General features: G+C 42.5%; 1 protein-coding gene across 1 annotated transcript; it reads right to left on the bottom strand.

Annotated features, from left to right (window-relative positions):
• Positions 1-16730: 16730 nt before the first annotated feature.
• Positions 16731-18353, bottom strand: LOC135984420 (vitelline membrane outer layer protein 1-like). Its single transcript, XM_065626708.1, is given in 4 exon segments — positions 16731-16786; positions 16789-17009; positions 17423-17517; positions 18183-18353. Coding segments are annotated over 4 exon segments (543 nt in total).
• Between the last annotated feature and the right edge of the window lie 3240 nt (positions 18354-21593).

Genomic DNA, 21593 nt, shown 5'->3' with positions numbered 1-21593 from the left:
AGATGATCTTGCAGGTTGGGCTCACTTTCAGAAGGTTTCTTCTCCTTCCCAGCAATGCATTTGAATGACCTAGAATGATTTACAGAGAATAACAGAAAAGGAGGAAATATCCCAAACTGGGTAATTGCAGAAAGGACAGCTAGGCAGAGTGGAAGGGGAGGACCATGGAGCTCAAAGGATCTTTATCTGCATCCCAGCAGACTCGCTGATCTGTAATTCACTTCAGCCAAATCACTGTGATGCATTTTTGCTTTATTTGTTGACAGTAAGTTCTTCAAGACAGGAACTATCTCTGCTTCTATGTTACTGCAGGCAATGTGGCACACACCTTATTTACATTTCTGGGCATCAGTAAGTAACAAATAACAAGTAATACTACTTACCTCGTTAGTCCAGTTAATGTGTTAAAGAGTCATTTTTTCAGAGCTGCCACTCTCATTGGCTCCAATGGTACCCATCACTGAAAATCTTCATGTAAACATTTAAAAATTAAGATGATAACACTGCTGAAGGTGTCTATTAAAATCATAAACAAACACAAATACAGTAGTAAGAGAAAACCTGATCATCTATGATGATAGATCTATCATATTATTAAATCTTCCTATTCCCGTTGGAAAAAACAAGTGTAAAAGCAGGAAGCCTCTAGAAACTTCTGAACTCAGGTCTTCTGTAGAAAAAAAGTTGGACTTATACCAGTTAGCATGCAACAAGTCTGCACCACATTGCATTTTGAATTGCATTATTTGGTTTCCCAGGCAACTAATCCTGAATTTAGTTGGGATCCTTCCGGAGCAAAATCTACAAAGATGAACTTAGTCATCAAACCACTGCTGAAAGCCTACAAATAACAAGGAATGTAATGCAGTTATTAAGGAATATAATGTTCCAATTCTTACTCTAAATAAGAAATAATCTATACTTAACAATTACAAAGCTTCTGGATTACTTGTGAGGTCAAAGGAGAAAACATTTAGATGTCACTGCAACTGGTCTACTCTAGCCAAAGCAAAGTGATGCTACAGACTGAAACTGTGATAGGTGTCACCCCATCTGAGCAGTCATCATCTCAAGAAAATATGTCCCAATTATGCAACAGCTCATGAACTTCACTATTTTAACCCCCATTATCCAACCCAGAATTCACACACACATACAAAGGAGTCTGTGTTTTCTGTGCATATCCATCCATCTTGGTGAGGCAGGAGGAAAAGGATGGTCATACATGCAGACTGCAGGTTTTTATCTGATCAATATAATCTGTTTATTATAACACTACTGAAGATGTCTATTAAAATCATAACCACACAAAAATACAGCAGTAGAAGACATTCATACGTGACATTCAGATTCAGCAAAACCATACATTTCTGTTAGAGGAAGAGAAGGAAAAATGTCTATCATAGTTGCAAAGACATAGCAAGTGTTACCTGACTCCCAGGTGTCCTATCAAAATCATTTAACAGCTGAGGGGTATGACCAACCCATCTCACTCATTCACATTCATTACACTGAAGTATCAGTTTTAAAGGTCAGTCCTGAGGATCTGATGCCATCGATTAAGTAGCTTAGCGCTAGTCATGCTAGTGGGTGAGGAAGAAAGGGAGGGGGAGTGAAGAACAGACAGAATCAGGTCTGGCCAATAATACAAAGTTTGGCCATTGCAATTTTCCAGGCAATAAGCATTTTTGACCACCAGTACCAAAAGTCTGAAAACTGCCATCAAGGAATTTAAGCCAATTAGTGACACTAACCCTCTGCCAAGACAGAATCCCTTCCCTGTCCACCCCATGCCGGCATGGATGCAGGAATTGTCTTCTGGCAGAAACTACCCTTAGGTGTTGTCTTCCAAGACTGTGACAGAAGCACCACAACCTGACACGAGCATGTGCCTGGAGCACCCACACGCTTCCTCCACCACACCTCTGTTTGTGAATGTCATCAAGGGTCTGAGTCAAAGTCACTAACCCTTGACCATATAGTAAGTCAAAGCAGAAACTGATGTACTCCAAGGTCCATGCTGATATATTCAGTATTACACCACCTTGCAACCCATGTCAGCTTTCCAATATATTTCTTTATGTAAAATTCCCATTGATGTCTGGACAAAGAACAAAAAGTGTCGTCTTCCTTTCCTTTTTGCTCAACAGAGTCGAGTTAAGCTTTTTAAAAACAAGTCATTAATTAATCGAGATGAAACACTGGAGAAAATATAACCACAGAAATCTCCATAGCAAGAAGAAAGGAGTGTTTGCCATATCTAATACAGCTGCAGGTGAGATATCAACACTGCAAGCACTCTCATTCTTGACATAATGAATATTAATATATAACCTGCTTCCAGTTATCCTTGAAGGAATAACCATGAAAGGAAAAGAGGCACACCAAAACAGACACCTTCAAGTATCTGGCCTGCAATATAAAATTGTTTTGGATTGAAATAAAATGCAGTTGCAAAATAATCATTAAAATTGCCTCAGTCTCACTAACAGGACAAATAAGTGTACAAGGGTGAAATACTCATAGAAAAACACTGTCCCATAATATGTGTGATGACTCAACCTCCACTGCACAATGGCAGCTTCACACTTATTGAGATCATGTTCAGAGTAGTTAATTTATGTGATTATTCAAAATGTCATCAACAATTAGAAATCCTGACATTAGATCAGAATTTGACATATATCTCACCCAGAGAAAGCAGTGTTTTGGCATGGACACTGAGCTGGCACATATATAGCAAAGTTACCGCTTTGTGCTGGAATTGGAGCAGCACTTGGAAGCTCCCAGGAAGCCAGAACACTATGGGACAAATATCCACACAGGATTTCATTCTGCTCAGCTGTCTGTACACAATTGAAAGCCAGGTAACTAGATGGGTCTCCATCTGTAGACATAGAAGACAATGTCTAAAGTGGTGGAACCGCACCATCACATGGAGGCAATGGTGTCTCCATGAAGGAGAGAGAAACATAGACACCTGCCTCTGATTAGGCACCCAACTCATATGTGGCTCTGGTGAGGTGAAATGAATCCTGCAGCTCTCTAGCTGGGCTTGAGTCTTCTTTAGCCCAAATAGCTGTTGATGTGCTAAAATATTCCAGCAGTCAATATTACTGTTGCAGGCTGGAAAGCCAAACGTTTTCCCAGCTTTGGAATTGGGCTGGGGGGAAGTACATCTGAGGCAGCCTGAGCTTCTCAAGTGGTTTGTCACTTCTGTTGAGCTTCCTGCTCCTGGTAGCACTGCACTTACCTAACTCGATGCTTACCAGGTACATCTCTGTGAGCTGCAGGTATCTCAAAGGCACCGTTATGTATGTTCCAACTGTGAGAAACCATCCTGATCTCAACTAACCCAGAGTAAATACAAGAAAAATATGGACAGGTGATAGGGGGAAGTGAGGTAATTTGTTTAATGATATCCTGCAAACCAGTGGAAGAAATTATGACATAAAATCTGAATCCTCCTGCAAGCAAAACAGGAGTGAACAGGCAATTATAGTTTAACCTCACTGATTACCTATGGTCTTTCCCAAGGAGAGCTTGAGTTCTTTTTCTGTCAGTTTTTATAACATGCAGTCTGTATTATAATTGTCCTCTGAGGGACTAAACTTCATGACATGAATAAAGAGCAGTAATACAATGATGTAATTTAGTTTTAGAGTATAATTCATAGAGAAACATGGCAAGTGTCCTATTTCCATTAGCCTTGGAAGCTGTGTCCTTGACTTCAACACTGGCAGTGATGCTGCAGGAGCAGAAGCAAACTGGTGGCGATACAGAGAGCCAGGGTCTCTGCTGTATCTGCACCAGCCTGGCAAAACCACACTGCCTGCCAGCATCCCCTCTGAATGCAGGGAAAGACAAGTCACTTCCAGGGATTCTGATGACTTTGTGAGATGTCAGATGAAGAGTATGCCTCAGAGACACAGTCTTATGAACATTTTCCCCATTTTCTGCTGGGCAGCATTAAATAAGAGGAACCACTCTCATACAGGATAAATACCCAAATTAAACAAGGAACAGGGAACTCAGCAGGAAAAAAGCACTTTGATACCCTCACTACAAGGACATGCCCCCTCCTGGGATGTGAGAGAAAGGAAAAAGCATCATAAAACTCCGTAAGCAGCAGTTAAATTCTTACTGAAAACCAGAAGCGTGCAGACCAAGATGCAAATGCCACTAACTCTCTCCCAAGTTTTAGAGCCACCTCCCAGGAAAAATCTATTGAGCAGGGTAAGCTGCAAGTCAGATCTCATCCTTCAGCGGTTCCAAACAGGCAAAGCTGGATGACACTTCAATTCATCTGAAGGTGAGGCAGGGTGACCTGCTCTCCCTGTCAGAGGACTTCACGGACGTTCAAGATCTGGTGAGGAGTGCTATTCAGGACCTTCAGATGTGAAAAGAGTGGAGTAACAAGGGAAATCCTTGACCCACTTTAGAAAGGAAGATCACTGTCCCTACTATTGAGATCAAAACAGACCCCTCACTTCCCATGATGCTTTCCAGGTTCCTTAAAATGCCGGGACACTGGGGCATACATAATATATCGAGTACTTCCAGAGCACTGAGGATGTATACTTTCCTCCTTTGTAGCAATGACAACCACAAAGAAGTCCAATCTCTACTTATATTAAAGACAAAGGCAAATATTCAGGTCCAATACCTTGGGAAAGAGATGTTAAGAGCTATATACTAGCAGTCCAAATGACTATTTACCATGTTTTTGTGGCTTGAAGTGAACATTGCTTTTATGACCAACATTAGATTTGGCATCAAATGCCTCTGCTGACTGCCTGTGAGCCAAGGGCTGGCTTTGGGTTAGAGCTTGGTTTAGGGGTATTCTAAAGCTTGGATACTTTCTCTGAACATCTATTAGCCAGACTCCTTGAACTCTTTCTATCAATCACTGTGAGGGAATCAAGTGCTGTGTCAAACTTGGCAGAGCATTTTTGTCCTGTAGACCCTGAGAATCACCTACAGGCAATCTACAAAAGACGCACTGCTTCGTGTATTCCCAGTCTTTTCAAGCACTCGCAGAAGAATCATTTACCCATCACTGGAGTTTGAGATGTGCCATCCATGTGCTCACTCACTCCGTACCCTCTTTACTCTCCCCCTGAGAGCCCTGAGCCATGAAGACAACTGACAACACAAGCAACAGCCCAGCCACCACGTGGAGTGTGAGGGCTTCAAGATGCACACATACTCACCCAGGTACTGCAAAGGCAAAAAGCTCCAAGATTTCTGCATGCTCTTGCAAGTTTTAAGAAATAAGGCTGAAGGAGAAAATATTTTATGCATTTCAGGGTAAGTCTACCTACTATTCTTAGCCACTTCACTTCCCAGTAAAACTGTAATAGGGAGTTCATCACAGCTGACCCTGGCTAAGTCAGGGGAGAGGAGCTAACTGGGAACACAGCAGATTGTACCACTGATAGCAGGCTGATCTGGGAAGAGTTGTACATGCTTGTGCTGCTCCTAAAGCTCTGCACCCTGTGTTATCCTAAAAAAATTGCTGTGCACAAAGTTAACATGTAGTCTTAGGTGAATAAACAGAGAAAAATATATGGATTTCTCTGCCTCTCTTTGGGCTTTAGTCACCATCCCCTAGCATGCCAGTATAAAGTTCTATGTACTAGGTTAGCAAGCCACCTGGCACAGTTCTTGTCCCACTTGCTCATATGGATCTTGTCTTTCCCTCTGCTGTCCTCATTCCTCAAAGAAAGTTATCAGAGCTTGAGCCCTGTCTTAGACACTGGCTACACAAATGGAACTTGATCCACAGGATGCAACCACTTTGACCTGAGCCTCTCCCATCCACCAGCAGGACTGAGAGAACTCCTCCTGGGCCCACATGGCCTCGACCCTTGCCACCAAGGCCCTGTAGCCACTCTTGATGTACTGAAGGTCTTCCCAGAAGAATGACTGGTGTCCATGAGCAAGCAAGGAGTAGTAGTCTGAGGGCTGGCTAAGTCTTGTCAGCCTCGTTAGTACATCTCATATCACAGCCTTGGTCAAGCAGCAAACCTCCTGAGACATCTAGCCTGGCAGGCCAAGGTTGCCTGTGTTACCCACGGGAGGGAGTCTCCTGCCACTGCCACCCACAGCTTCCTGGCTTCAGAGTACGGATCAGGCTCAACCAGCCCTGATGCCTTCCCCAGCACACCCTTCCGGGCTCTCCTGTTGAGACCCTGCACCTCTGCAGGTGGTGAAGGAACATTCCTCCTGAACTTACAAACGTCCAGTCATACCCACCATGGGAGCCCACATCCTCCATCTGCTCAGGGATTACGCTTTGCCATCCTTCCTTCCATGCAACACGGGGCTTGGGGTCTTGCCTCAAGGGACAGTTTCCTGTTCATCGTCTCTGATCCTGTGTAGTAGGCTCAGCTCTTCCAACAGCCCCTTCATCTGGCAGCTCAGCAGCTTGGCTGGAGCATGACCCCAGTAGAGATGTGTAGAATGTCCCAGTGGAGATCCCAGCCAGCTCCTGGGGCACCCCGGCTTTGCCAGAGCAAACCAGTACCAACTGCCAGCCTGCCTGGGACTTTCTAACATAAAGGTAACTATAATTAAAATTAATTATTTTTTTAAAAAAAGCAAAGTTAACTCATACTTGGAGGTAAGCACAGAGAAATGAAACAACAGCTCATCTCACAGCTGCTTCTCCATCTGGTTTATCTTCAAGACAGTGTCTGTGTCCCCTCTCAAGCCCAGCTGACCCCCCTGATGATTTCTGGAGCAATTCAAATCTGCAGCTCTGTCCTCCTGATGAGCCAGGTGTCACCCCCTGGTTAAAGAAGGGCAGCTCTAACAAGCACAGCTCACTTCTCTTCTCTCCCCATGCCAGGAGCACGTAAGGGATGGCCTTTCTCCCTGCCATTCCGCTCTGCCCCAAGGGAAGTGTGTGGTACAGCCAGTGAACGGGGAAGCAGAGGGTCCCCAGGGCGGCCTCAGCCCAGCCAGGAAAGCGGTGAGTTCACTGATGAGGACATGATGAAAGCTGACAACTGCACTGTGCTCCCACACAAAGCGGAGCTGTGTGCAGAGCCTGAGAGATTTGTGTCCAGCTCTGATACCCACCTGGCTCCTTGCTGTGGACTAGACCATCTGTTTTGCAGCAGGGACAGCATGTACAGTGGGCACTCGCTGTCTGGAGGGCCACAACCAAGCCATCAATTCCCATCAACACCCATTGGTCATCTATAGCCAGCAGCCCTGAACCAGCTCCTCAGGAGATTTCTGTCTCTCCGACTGGAACGTATCACCTAATACCAAGCTGGAAGAGCTGCATTTCCCCACTTTAAACGGAGAAAGAACAGGGTTAAGTTATTACTAAATCTCAGATACTGTTCCTGTAACAGGAGCAGAAGATAAGGACATTGCCACTCATGAGCACATGAACTATACATTACAGGTGTCCATACTCACTCAGGTGTATTCCACCTGAAGACACTGCAGTTCAGATGTCTGTCATTCATAATAAATAATCTTAGCAAGCAATGTATCCCCATTCTAATAAAGCACCTGCTCATGTTTAAAGTGTTGAAAGTGACAGGACTATTCATGCACCTACATTAAGTTTATGTTCTGTTGCTTAACTGAACAGCAGCAGCATTGTATAATTAAAACTTCAGAAAAAAGGAACTTTATACAATGCTAATTAGATGAATCATAATAGTTTTGTCTGGATTGTGTATAGTTTGAGCTCACTCTGCTCACATTACTGAATAGAGCAAAATAGTAGGCTTGACAAGATAACAGATCCTTGATAAGCTATCCTCATCTCAGCCTTATCCCTATGTTTTCTAAGAACTGCTGGGCTGGCTGCTCGAAAGGGCCCTCTTCATCATTCCAGCACAAAATGCTTATTTCCAGGCTCAACTTTTATGAGCCAGTCCATTCAGATTACAAAATATTCTGAATTCAAAGGATCCACAGCCTCCGTTTGCTAGCGTCACCACTGGCTCTAAATGTGGCCACAAGTCTGTCTATGCCAAAGAAACCCTCAACGGACACAATCATCAATTAGCTCTTCAGTATACTGGAAATGGCTGGAAGGGGTCATTGTACCTGGGAGTTTGGGAGAATTGTAGCTCGCTTCACCAGAGAAAGAATCTTCAATTTCTAGCAGACTGTTAAAGCTGGCAGAAGGTACCTCAATATTGACAGATTTCCCTTCCCGACAGGAATATATGAATGTATCTCCTATGAGAAACAGAACCCAATTGAGTATGAATGGACTTAAAACAGTGCGAAACCATCTCACTTCTGTTTCCTTTAATCATATCTCATGGAACTTCTTCCTCCAGGGGCGTCCCATGAACCTCTGAAAGGGTGAGCGAAAGGACCATGCAGTCTTCAGTGAGCACATTCCCTGGTCTAGGGGCACAAACGCAGAGACGTGATATTCCCAGAGGTCCTTCTGGTGCCACATGGACCCACAGACCACCACGCAAGGCAGCACCAACACAACACCTTGACCACTGCCAGGAGCTGGGAGGCAGATCAGGGGTCTCACCGCACAGCCTGATCTGTTTTCTAAAATCCATTATTCTTACACACTGTACTTAGGAATTTTTTAAGTATTTTATGCTGCGGACTTTCCCTATTTTTAACTCAAGTTTTACCCATAGGATGGGATATGTCTGAACCAGGAAAGTACTGCAGACAGCATTAAGCTCAACATTTCTTGGCCTCATGTATTTGCAGACCACCTGGGAAAACTCTGTTGGGTATGAACTCTGCATTTGAAGCCTTCAAGTGAGAGATTATTTATTGAATTTGCAGAGACTCAATTGAAAAAAAAAATGAAGAAGTATAAGGAGAGCAGGAAAGCTTCATGACAAATGGCTCAGGATCTCAAAGTTTAGTCAAACCACCTTGATAAATCAGCTTAAAAACTCAGAAATTCTTATTAATGTGTCCAGCAACAGTAATGTAGCAAATCTTACCCTAAACATCAATTAAAATCTGTTTAGATGAGGTCACTAGACTGTTTGTGCTCTAATGGTGAGAAAAAAAAGGTGTAAAATGTTTCCAGTTACGCATCCAGAATCAGTCTTCTGTGCACTGTATTAGCAATGCCAAGAAAAAATGATATAGAAACTTACTTTAACTTTGCAGTGACATAAAGCAGAAGAAACAAAAACTAGCTGGTGAGGTAAAGAGGCAGGAAACAGTTTATAAAAGCCCTCTTCCAACAGCTTGGTATGACAGAGATTAAAAATGAGCTAGGGGAGCACAAATATAATAAAGACCTTGAACATTTTTTGTTTTCTTTCTTTTGGCTATTCAGCTGGCATGAAACAAGCACACCTCAGCACTGAAAAAACAAAACATGCAGACCATAAACAGTCAAAAAAATCTTTTATATTATCCAAGACTATAACACCAAAAAAAAAAAGGAGAGAAAAAACTATGACTGGGAAAACTCTCACAAGGAAGAGCTAACAGTCTGAGCCCAGTGATCAAGCTTATTGCCTGCCTCTCTTTTAGCTGAAAACATTAAAATGCCCACAAACTACTAAAGAATTAGCACAGATCAGCTCCATCTCTGTTATGGAATGGTATCTAGAAATATCTTCAGCCGTGACCTAGAAAAGCAAACCGGGTCCTAAACCACTAAAAGAAGTGGGGTGAAATTACACAAGAGGACGCTGTAGACTGATTCTCAGGGAAGATCTTTCTGTGTGGCAAATCCCTGTTATGTGGTGGGAGGCCCAACAATTAAGGGGGACACTTAAAACTCCACATGAAGAACACTAGAAAATGCCCAACTGGAAACAATATAGACCTGGGAAAGAGATCATCAGCATAATTATTGCTTCTGTTCTCATGGGTTTTGCACTCACCAACATGCTTTGCGAAGACAAATAAGTTATTTCCCATTTATAGCTTACACAGTTCTGCAAGTTTTCATTAGAGGTTTATAAAACTGAACTTGCAGGCAAACGGGATTCCAGAAAATGTCTGAATGTTGCAAGGCAATTCTGCAATGTGGGATTGAAACTTATTTTGTCCCATGTGAGGAACTTGATTGGGTGACATCTGTGGCATTCTTTTTGTCAGCATAAAAAAATGATTTGACTATTCACTGCACATTTTCCAGGCCTGTGAAAGCCTTTGGGATTATGCTGGAGGAAAGATTTAGTTATGTTTCTATGGAAACCATAACTCTTATATAAAAGCCTGTTTAACAAGCAGGAGTGTGACACTGTATCTCATTGTAGGTGAGCCACCTTGGAGATAACTCATTCATAAACTTCCCACTGGGTTTTAAAGTCTTGGAGAACACCTGTGGATTTCTTACACCTCTAATCGGAGTGAGACTCAGCAGGTACTGCTGGATAACTACTTAGCACTGTGGTATAGGTGTTATAATCTCACATGAAAGTTGCAGTCATTTGGCTAGACTTGAAAGGAAATTTTTCATCAGGTAGATCATACAGTAAAGATTTCCTAAGTTCGTGTCTTTCTCACTTTTCCCCTATTTTATACACGTGTCACTTCACTGACTCCAGTGTGACCCAGAGGAGAAACACAGTTATGTTTTTTCATAAAACACTCAAGTGTTCCCAGCTGTTTGTTTGCAAACACCTAGAAACAGAAGTGGTATTTTCTTCACTTAGTTACCACTTTTCTTGAAATGAAGTCTCCTTTGAAATTAAGAAGAGGTTTGTCTCCTTAACACTGTTCATCCCAGTAAACACATGGAGTTGGTGTTGCAGTGAAGCACCAACACCATAGCTGGCAAGAATTAGAAATTATTTTTGTTTTTTCTCCTCAGAAAAGATATTCAAACCAACTTCTAGAATATATTTCGTGTTTTCCTATCAACAGCACTCGCAGGCATATTGTGGATGCTATAGCAATAAACTAGAAATAATAGAGTTGGTCTTATTTGATAATCACGGTATTGGCAAAAGCTGAGAAAGAAAGCAGCTTTCTAAATTATGTCTGGTTATCTCACCATAAAAAGTTCACTGACATGAAAAAAATTTCTGGAGCAAGGATTAAAAGGCATTCTAGACACAACATCAGATTGGGGGATTAATTTTTTAATCTAGTCTTACTACTTGAAAAAGTGCAATGGGCTAAAATATTTTTTGATAGCATGGAGAGACATTGTCCTTTAAGGTATGAGCAGTTCTTCCTGGATTTTAACAAAGCCAGTTATGTACATTTTTGTCAGCTCACTTCTAAGTCATTCACAAAACAGCAGCAGAATGCTCCCCCTGAGAAAGACATCAGCAGAAACACTAAGGGCACATCTCAGACCTGTTCAGGGCCTGATCCTAAAAAGACTCACGCAGTAACGTAACTTCTCATATTATCACATTCCCTCTGAAAATGTTCTTTTCCACAGACTGAGTTAATAAGCTCATGCAAGTGTTCTTGCAGCACCTTCACTTGCTTCTCTGCTACACAGCCACTAAAGAAGCCATTGATGGACATTGTGATTGTTTATGTTCATTAAGAAATGCAACATACTACTACTACTCCATCACTGCCATTGAAGTGATTTCGTGTGATCAAAAAGAAGTAGTTGTTACCCTCTGCTGGAAAGGCCCAGTTGTTAATGCAGCCAAATGTCTGAATAGCTGAACTGTTGCAGAAGCCATCAAACCTTAGCAAGCTCTTCGGGGTCAGTCTGTGCTGTGAGGTGCTATGAGGTGATTGAGGTCTACCAAGTTTTGCTCTGGTAGAGTACGGAAAGCACAGGAAACATACCAAAAGACGAAGTGTCTAACAAAGGTTCCACATTATCTGCTTGAAAGAAATATGCTTTCTATACATCTGGTGTTGCCACCTTGCTCTTAACTGTTTCTGAACTGCCAGACGCTCATTCATTATCCCAAATTTTCACTGAGCCAGGGAGGTACCTCTACCCCCTCTTCCTGCCAGGAGAACAGTTTCTAACATCACTTGCTAGAGCCTGGACTGCCTCAGGTAGGCTCCATTTCTGCAGAGCTGGAAACAAAGCAGGTCGGTACAACACGTGCAACAATTTCTGAGACAAAAGGTTAAGATTTGAGCACACTACCGTAGATGTGAAGTCCTGTGGGACAGGGGCATACCCACAGGCTCAGTGTTGCGGGGGAGGGTGGAAGCCACAATTCAGTCCTTCGTGAATCACCTCTCCAAAGGCCCTACCGTTTTTCTCTTCAGGATCCATGGGTTAATATTCTCTGTCACTCACATTCTGTAGCAACATTTCCAAATAATCATACTCCGAAAATTCTAAACCAGATGATTTCTGTTGTTTCCTCACTGGCAATCATGTTAGTTAATTAGTGTTGCCTTTAAGGGCTAGCAAAGGTAACTACGACAGATTGAGCATGAGCTGCATGGTGCACATCTCCATCGTGTATAGCATTAACAATCGTACGTAACTAAAGCATCTTCAGCTGTTTTCTCTGCATCTCACAAAACCTAATAACTTATGCTTCAGAACACTTGTGATGGAAGGAATATTTGTTTTCCTCATGCAGCAGGAACAGTGTAGCCATAAAGGCTAAGATTTCTAAGGCCAGCTTTCTAGAAGCAGTCTCAAAGCTTGCTTCACTCAAGCACCACTAAGGTTAAGTTTGTTCTGGACCTAATTCAGTCTTATTCAATAGAACTGGCTTTTAAAAATCACTTCTGGAACTCTCCAGACCTGCTGCTTCTGCTGGCCTCCCTGGGAGCTATGCCACAAGCATGTGGATGAATGGAGAACTCCTCTTCACCTTCCCCAGGCCTACTCATACTCCAGCCCCAAAATTGCCACATTATCAGCTGACAAAGGATTACTCCTTGCTTTGTCCTTGATCTTGCCACTGGCCCCATTGCTATCACACAGGAACTGGCTGGCAGCTCTTTGGCAACGTGTTCCTGACTCCTGGGTGTGCCAAGGACACATAGCGGCTTTTCGAGGCCATGCAGCTGTAGCTACCCGGAGTTTCCAGATACACACAGTTTCAGCCATATCCATTCCGGCACACTTTGGTGATGCTTTTATACCCTCATTTCAGTTGAAAGAGTTTGTGATTCCTCCACTCTGAGTGCAGTATATGGCTGAGACCTGCTCAGCTCAAGCTTCTAACTTGCAGCCCCACTCCATCTTTTCTGTATATGACCCATGCTATGCAAGCGGACCATCAGGGGAAGCCCGATTGGAAGTATTCCATCAGTTTTCAGATGACAAAAACATCCCATTATATTTTGAAGTTGCTGATAAATACATGAGAAAGTACATGAAGAGGCAGTATTCTGTTTTCTAAACATTTCTTGGAACAGCTCTTGTTTGGAGTGTCTATTCACACACAGATATGAATCTACATTACACCAGACATAACCGGGGAGCATAAAAGGTCAGTTTTGCTGGTGATGTGAATAATTCTTCCTGCAGTGCAACTTCAAAATTTAAGTGAATCATTCACTTGCCAAGAAGAAGCAGATGTTCAGAATCTTCCAGCTTGGCCTATCCTCCAGAGAAGAAATGTGCGATACAAAGTTCAAGTGTTTCAACTATCTACATATACATACGCATAGAAAACAAGCACCACTTCTTGAATAAATCAGTCAAAATTCTTTTGTTCCTTCTTTTAGGTACTCTAGCTCAGGGTTGATGGAAATTCCAATAATTAACTCTCTTAGAAACCATCTCTAACTGGAGAACTGAGAAGCTACCAAACCTTTTTCCCTACACATAACTGGGTGCACACAAAACTTAGGTTCACACAGTGTATCTTTCCAAGACACACAACTTACATGCCAAGAAAATAAAAAAAAAACCCACTTGAAATGTCATGTTGCTGCATTTGCTGGCGACACTAATCATATATCGCTATAATATAAATACTAGATTATTTTTACTTGTCCTATTTTCTCTGGTGGAAGGTGACCAGTAGTTGGCCCTGTAAGACTTCTGTGAAATGTGTGGAGCTGCCTCTACATGAGCAAAGGGATTGCCCAAGCTTTGAAATAGGATGCAGATAATGTCACCATGACTCCTGTTCACTTTCATCAAATGAAGCCTGTTTTGTTTAGATCAGTGCAGCTATTTTAATTTTTGTGTCCTCAAGTGTCACCTCACTAATTATACTGGATGGTCAATTCACAAGCTGAAGTGATCCCTATCTCATAAGAAAATGGAAGTCAAGCAACTAGATGAAAATTAAGATATATCCATGTGTGCGGTTTGAAAACACAGACATTTTGGAAGGTAAGTTTCTACATGGTCACTGTTAACCATAGCTAACTGATAGCATCAGAATTTAGTTTTAGTTTAGTTTAGTTTGTTAGAAAAAGGTTGCTACTTTGACAGGGTTTTTTTGCTACTGAGTACTAGAGTTGAGGGATTTGAATGTTTACAGAGAGCCGAATATATGACAAATAAGGATTTTTTCAGAAACTCCCAAAGGGAGATGGAAGTTACAAAATGCTTCCTTGAAGCTAATAATCCCTTGTATTTCAAGTCCTGACTGGGCTGGTTTTGCAAAATAAGCATTTATTTTAAAAAAAAAAACCAAAAAAACAGCTGCATGCTTAAAATGTCTGCATTCAAGAGGAGGACAGAAAGCAATTAAATAACCACCTAAAAACTACCAAATTATTAAAAAAAAAAAAAAAACAGAAAACAAAAACAAACCACACAACACCACACAAACAACCAGACTTAAAAGGCTGAGAAACAAACCAGATCCTGAGCTATGTAAATTTGCAGCAGAAGGTCCGGCTGGAAAGCTTCATACTTTTTTTTTTTTTAAATAAAACCATTCAAATCCAGAAAACTTTCTAAGATCTCTTCTTGCACCGTTGAGGCTTCAGTAAGTGCTTCACTTGTAGTAACTTTGAATGATGTCCTTGGAGATGCACCAGTTCACTCCAGCTGCACCTCAGGAAGCAGAAGATGGGAAGCAATACCTTGTACAGTATAGACAGAGAAAGGCAAATGTTTTATTCTCTGCCTGGCTGCAGTAGATGCAATCAGTCCTGAGGTCTGTATGGGTGGCTTCTCGACTCATCACCCCACACCACTTGGAAAACTCCTGCATTGTCAAAAATGGGGACATGGATTGACACAAGCATAATGAGAAATTCCTGTGTTCTCCAAAGGTCGGAACTGGAGAACATTACCAAACACCAAATATCCAATGGTTGCTCTTGGCCTTGTCAATAAAATTCACACTCTTCACTTCCCTGACTCAGAAACTTTTTATTGCAGCAAGCATTAGATACCGAGCACTGCCAACAAAGACAGCACACAGAGTTAGAGAGACCAGTGATCTATTCAAAAGCAAAGTCCTCATCTTTATATCAAAACCTTTTTAACCAAAGTACATACCAGGTTTGTTCTGTTCTTTTGACTGCTATATTCCATTCCTCTTAAAAGAAAATACAGTTATTATTCAAGTATCTTTTGAAGTAAGTGACAGGAAGAAAATTTCACATGGTTGAAGAGCCAGAGTGGTGATGTCTGCTGTGTACGTGCTGAGCAGAGGACGTGAACTGACAGAGGGAACCTCCATCCATCAGCTCTCTGCTGTTCCACGTGGTTGTCGTCCTGGACATGACACTCCCACAGCCCTGCCAGTCACATGGAGAATGACACCACCATGTCCCTACCTTGTTTCAAGTACACAAAGACGCATAATGCATTGCTTTGAGGGAACAGCAACAGCTACACTTCCTAAAAGATGTTCAGAGAGGTAATAACTCTTCTTGAACTCTTGCCAGAGAGGCCCAGTGGCTCAGACATTAGGGCACAATAATGATATCCAGGCAAGATTTTCTTCCCAAATCTAGAGTACATTCTTTACATCTAGCACATCAGGACAAGGTAATAACTTCAAGCTTATCCAGCAAATCGGGGCATCAAAAATGGATGAGTGACATAGAGCTTATTTTTAGTCTGGATTCTTCCCATGCTGTTTAGATCATGAAGCCCAGAGGCAATAAACAAAAAAACAAGTCTCATGAAAATGAGTTTTCCATTAATAGCTAGGTGAGCACAACAAAGCAGCAATGAGGGAGGTTTGGGGAGCTACAGCCCACCCAGGTGGCACCAACATCACACTTAGATGAATGCTCAGTGTAAGCACACTTTCTAACCATGTTTCCCAAGGCAGGAGCTCAGGTATGAGCCAACAGATTGCTTGTAAAAAATGCACAAGCCTTGAGGCAAATAAAGTTAGGAATGGGCAATGATACCAAACCTTTGATGCTTCTCATGAGCCCATCCAAATTTCTTTTTCACCCGAACTAGCTCTCATTGGTCATTTTCTCTTTGATCAGAAACCTCAAGTAGGCTCAAACTAATAACCATTCTTCCCTGTCTGTCATGTCAATAGGTCAAATATTATTTCAAATGATGGAAAAATGGGCTTAGCAAACCTGAAAGTAAATCACCAGTCAGAAGGAAAAAAAAAAAAGCTGAGAAATCTGTCCCTTAGCTCTGAGCAGCTGTCAGAGATTGGACGTTTTCACAGCTATATACCAGCAGTTATGTGATGTGAAGATTCTTATAAAGACAATGCACTTCAGTAACTATGAGAAGCTATGTTAAAGCAGTGGTAACTGTAAAAGGCTTCATCATCTAAGGCACTGGTCTGTACAGAAAGATGCAAGCAGTCAAAACATCACAGACATGTCCCAGTATAAAGCTAGAGCAAATCTTTACTGATGTCTCATTTGCTGTGGGATATGGGATGTGTAGGCACTGACGAAGATGGAGCAAATCTTCATTTACAGCAGAACTTCACATTGTCGAGTGCTGTGTCATCCTGAAGCCCCTGGGCTCTAACTTAGTCTGAAGACCACATATGTTGCAGCTTTTGCTCCACAGGCCAAATCTACCCCACGACAGTCCATCACCTACTAGCACAGTTTCATCTGAGCATCTGAACTGGATGTTGTTGGCTGCTGTGTCATCACCTACTCCTTGGGACTTCTCTGTTCTCAGTGAGAAGGAGATCAAATAGCCTCCAGGACAAACTTAGAAGCTGGTCCAGGTACCCCATCTGACAAAAAGCAGACAGGAAAGTCTGGGCTCTGCAAACTGCTGGTAAGTGCTCCTTCTCCTTGTCATACTGCCCTGAAGCTTAACGCTTCCTTCCTCACAGCAGTGACCAGCACAGCATCCTGCTGCACTCTGGGGCCCCTTACTTTCTCCTTTTTTTTTTTCCTTCCTATACTTCAGGTGTTCACAATGCTCCGCAGAAATCTCAAGAGCAAACAGAGGGTGGTAATGTGAAGTAACCATGCTTAATTACCCTAAAACTGAACAAAAACGCCAACCTCTTGTTTTAATTTACTTTACTACAGCATTATGCAGACAAAGCAAGTCAGAGAAGAGATCCCTGCAAATGGTGACATCTATGGATATTTTGTGAGCTGGTGCATGACAAACGGGAGAAACCGCAGTATTACTTACTTCCCCACAGAGGACTCAATGATGGAGTCATCTTGACAGTGCAGGCGTATGCCATTCAAAGCTGTGTCGTCTCTTCCAAACTGGGAGGGCTCCACCTGCAGTAGAAGTCACACAGGGTCAAAGGTAAAGGCAAGGGGGAGAAGACCCAGGGAAAGTCCTTTAAGTGCCAGTCATAAACAATCCCAACTCCTTTCTGTAATGAGAAAGAGAAAATGTCTTGGGAAGCACATAGGAAAATTTGTCTATCACTGGGAAACTGCACCACGCCTACATAACCCATAATATGTTCTTCTCTGTGTTTTCTATTTCTGACCCAACATGTAAGGTAGAGACTCTGAATTCTAGGAGAGAGACTGGAGGAGGCTGCCTTGCTCCCTGACTCCAGCAGCAGATTTCAGCTCTGAGGTGGCTTCTCCCAGCAACATCAGCCACATGCAGATCATGCATCTGCCAGCACAACTCCATCCAGATTGAGAGCAAAACAATTCTGGCAGTATTTGCTTTTATCTTTTGCTTTATCTAACAGGAGACCTCTTGTCCTAAAATAACAAAAAAACCCATATTTTTGTGTACTGGTGGCAACATTTTCTAGGCTAAATTTTCCAGAAGACTCATAGTTTTATGTACAGAGTATCACACTCGAGAAGTGCAAAGACCCTGCAGAAAGTCCTTAGATTCTGGAGAAGACCCTCCTGGGAGGTGGAGAGCTGCCGACTGGGATGCACAGACAGGAGATGGTGGGAAATAGGGAGAATCTTACCTTCAGTGCAAATCCATTAGCACAGCCATAGCGGCAAAATTGCCGAATCCCCCACTTGCCCCAGTGGCCTCCATTGGGCACAATGAGGACAGAGGTGTATTCACGCGCGCCTATACCCAAAGTGCAGAGGGAGAGGAGCAGGATGAGGGTAGCTGGCATGAGGAGCTTCATCTCTTGCACTCTGCACCTGCTGAAGGAGACCTGGTATACGGACAGGGGCATTTATACCCTGCCCAGGCAGCTTGCCTTTCCCCACCAGTCTGTTGACAAACAGCATAGGAACAATAGTTTCCACCCAGGCAGTGACACAGCACTTGTTGACCTGCTTGCAGTGCCCATGAGAAACTCCTCTGGGAGTTCAACAGCCAACATGCAGCAGATGCTGCGTCTACAGGTGTATCCACCATCACCAAAGAGCTATAGCAAGACCTATGTGCTCCTTGCGGTGTTCATGGCAGAGGCTTAATATCAGTTCTGCTTCTGGTTATGCAGATGCTTGGCCCCACGGATGTTTGCCTTTTGAGAGAAACTGTCATAACCATTTTAGTTATTGCTGGATGCCTGGCAAGAGAGGTCAAACTATACAAAGAAACACAAGGAACCTAGTCTAGAACAAAGTATAAGTAAACTCAAGTCTTGTGTCTCCCAACACCCTCTGTTGAGCAGGATTCCTAGTAAGCTTGACATGTGTGTAGGTTATTTATTGTTTCAATGTCTTTTTTTTTCACTTTTTAATCTTAATAAAAAACATTTTGCTTTGCAACAAACCTAACTGAAGTCAGACATGCCAGGATGCCTACAGTGATTCTCAGGGATCACTAAGATAAATGCCATTAGGAGGGAGGTGAAAAGCAGATTTTCCAGAAAGGTGATACTGACCTTGAGAACACGGTCTTTGAGGATGCCACGATGCGGGGAGAGGTAAATTTGAAATCCTGGAGTTGACATACAGAAAACCAATGCTCCCTATGACCCTTACCATGCTTGCAGGGTCTGGCAGAAGCTGTTTCTCTGTTCAGGATGCAAAGAGGAGAATACATTTCAGGAAAGTATCTTGAGCCTCGGGATTTTATAGCAAGATGGAGTGCCAAACATTGAGCTATCAGGAGACAAAGATTTTCCCTCTTCTAGGTTTCTCTTCCAATTTCTGCTCTGCTCCCTCTGTTCCTGTCCCATTAAGAGGTGACGTCGCCTTTTCCACTCTTGGCTCTGTACTTCCACTTGTCAGTGCTCTCTGTACAGGTGGCAATATTTGTAAATGGAAGTGATGGGAAGCTGGATGAGCTTTCGGTGTAAGGCACCAAAACAGCACAGCACATGATGGAAGCACAGCCTGTTTTCCTTTTTAAACCAGGACTTTAATCTTACTTCTGCAAGGGGGTGTTGAAGCCCAGAGGAAATGTGCTTTCCCCCACAAGGACTATGCAATCACAGCTGGACAGCCAGGTGTGTGTGCTCAAGGAGGGTCACACTGTGACAGCCAGGGACACCCAGACCTGCCCTTGGCTGCATACGAATGGAAAAGAGTAGAAGGAGTCAGAAGGAAATGTCTGAGACCTGATGTTCAGAACTCAAAAGAAGAAGCAGGATCCCCACATTCATTTCTCATTCGTTGGCCCAAAACCATCACCCTTGGCCGCTTCAACTCCGGTAGCAGTAATGTAGATCTGCAGCCTGGCTGAGCCTCCTGACCCTCAGACTCTGCTCCCATCAGGAGATTCCAATCTCTTCCCAGCCTCAGAGGGAGGATCTCGGGCACCATGAGCCCACAGCATGACAGCCAGGAGAGTGGTGAGGCCACCTTCAGGGATTTGGCCATGAGAAATTACTCCTACACACACTTCAGAGGTCTCCAAGGAAGCTCAAGCACAGGATGAGCACTGTCACTCCGGGGCTTGGGAAGTATCAATTTCCCCATTTGTAACCAAAGAACCTACCTGCTAACCTGGAGAGCCAAATATGAGATGGCTTGGACTTGATTTCAGAGTACATGGCCAAGGTAGCACTTAACAGGTACGAAGCAAATCTGCCATTGATTTTTGCAATCATATACTGGTGCTAACGTTGTTTGCATGCCTGAAAAAGTTTTCTAAGATCAGCTTATCTAAGAAAGATCTGCAATGGTGACATGCAGACCTCCTACTGACACACGTACTCTACTTTGTCGCTCTCTCTCCCATATTTTAATATCCTTGAAATAATGTCAGAATACAGTTTTGAACAAAATTGGCTAACTGATGAATTCGATTAATAAAACATGACTACAGAAAAATGATGATGATACAGGGCATTTCATCCTTTCATTATTCATCCAGGTGAATACAATTATTTTTGCAAGCAGAGGAGCACAAAAATTCTGCCACTACTTTCAGCTTTGATAAATACTTCTAAAATTTTAAAATAAACATACGAATATATTATTAATGAGTATATTAATTTTATAAAATTATTATTTTGATGCTATGATATATTTAAAATCTATATGGAACATGGAAAATGAATTCATATCTATAACATATAAAACACATACCATACACAATTTGCTTTGGTTTATGGTGTTATTGAAAAAAATGATACATTAGCAGCTCTTGAAAATTAATTCATTTCTGATTTTTACCCTTGAAAATACCACACACTTAGGAATACAAACTTTATTCGGTAATGCTGTGTATTGTCTTTCTCATATTCTCAGTTTCTCATATTCCTGTATATCTTCTGCTGCCCAAACCACAATGATTATTGGAGAGGCTTCCAGGACTGCCCAGCCTCTTCCTACAGCTTTTGGAACGCACGGCAATAGACTGTGAAGTCATGCAAGACCACAGCTGCTTCAATTTTCTTACTCCTGTTTCAGTCTCCAGGGGCTCTGCTCTCCATCCACAGCCCACTTACCTCCACGCTGCTCCAGATGGTCTGTCAGGAGCTCTGCATGCTCATGAAGATTCCGATGTATTTCAGTGGTATACACTTCTTCTGTGTTCTGAAGAAGGTCATGCACTAGTATAATTTCTAGTGTTCAATTCTTTAAAATTGTAAGGATTGGGCATCTTTAAAACCTAACAATTAATATTACATCTCTGGCAGGCAGAGCTAATCAGTTCCTATCACTTCCTCTACTACATGTTTTGTAGAATTTCCTGCAAAAGATTAAATATGCTAATTTAGAAAAATTTGAAGTTTCCTTTATCAACAAGACATAGAAGTAGAAATGAGCATTGCATCATAACTTTCAGTTATTCATGTTACCCTCCATCTTGGACATTCTTGCTCCCTTCTTCACAGGATCCAGCTCACATCAGAAGTTCTCAGGAGAAGGGAGGGATCTAGTATGATGGTTTGCCAAGGGACAGAAATAAAGGATAAGCATTGTACACTGATGTCCTTAACTCAGAAACACACTTGAATCAGCCA

Source organism: Caloenas nicobarica, chromosome 1 (assembly GCF_036013445.1).
Source record: "Caloenas nicobarica isolate bCalNic1 chromosome 1, bCalNic1.hap1, whole genome shotgun sequence".
NCBI classification, from domain to species: domain Eukaryota; kingdom Metazoa; phylum Chordata; class Aves; order Columbiformes; family Columbidae; genus Caloenas; species Caloenas nicobarica.
This window is presented reverse-complemented; position numbering and strand designations above follow the sequence as displayed.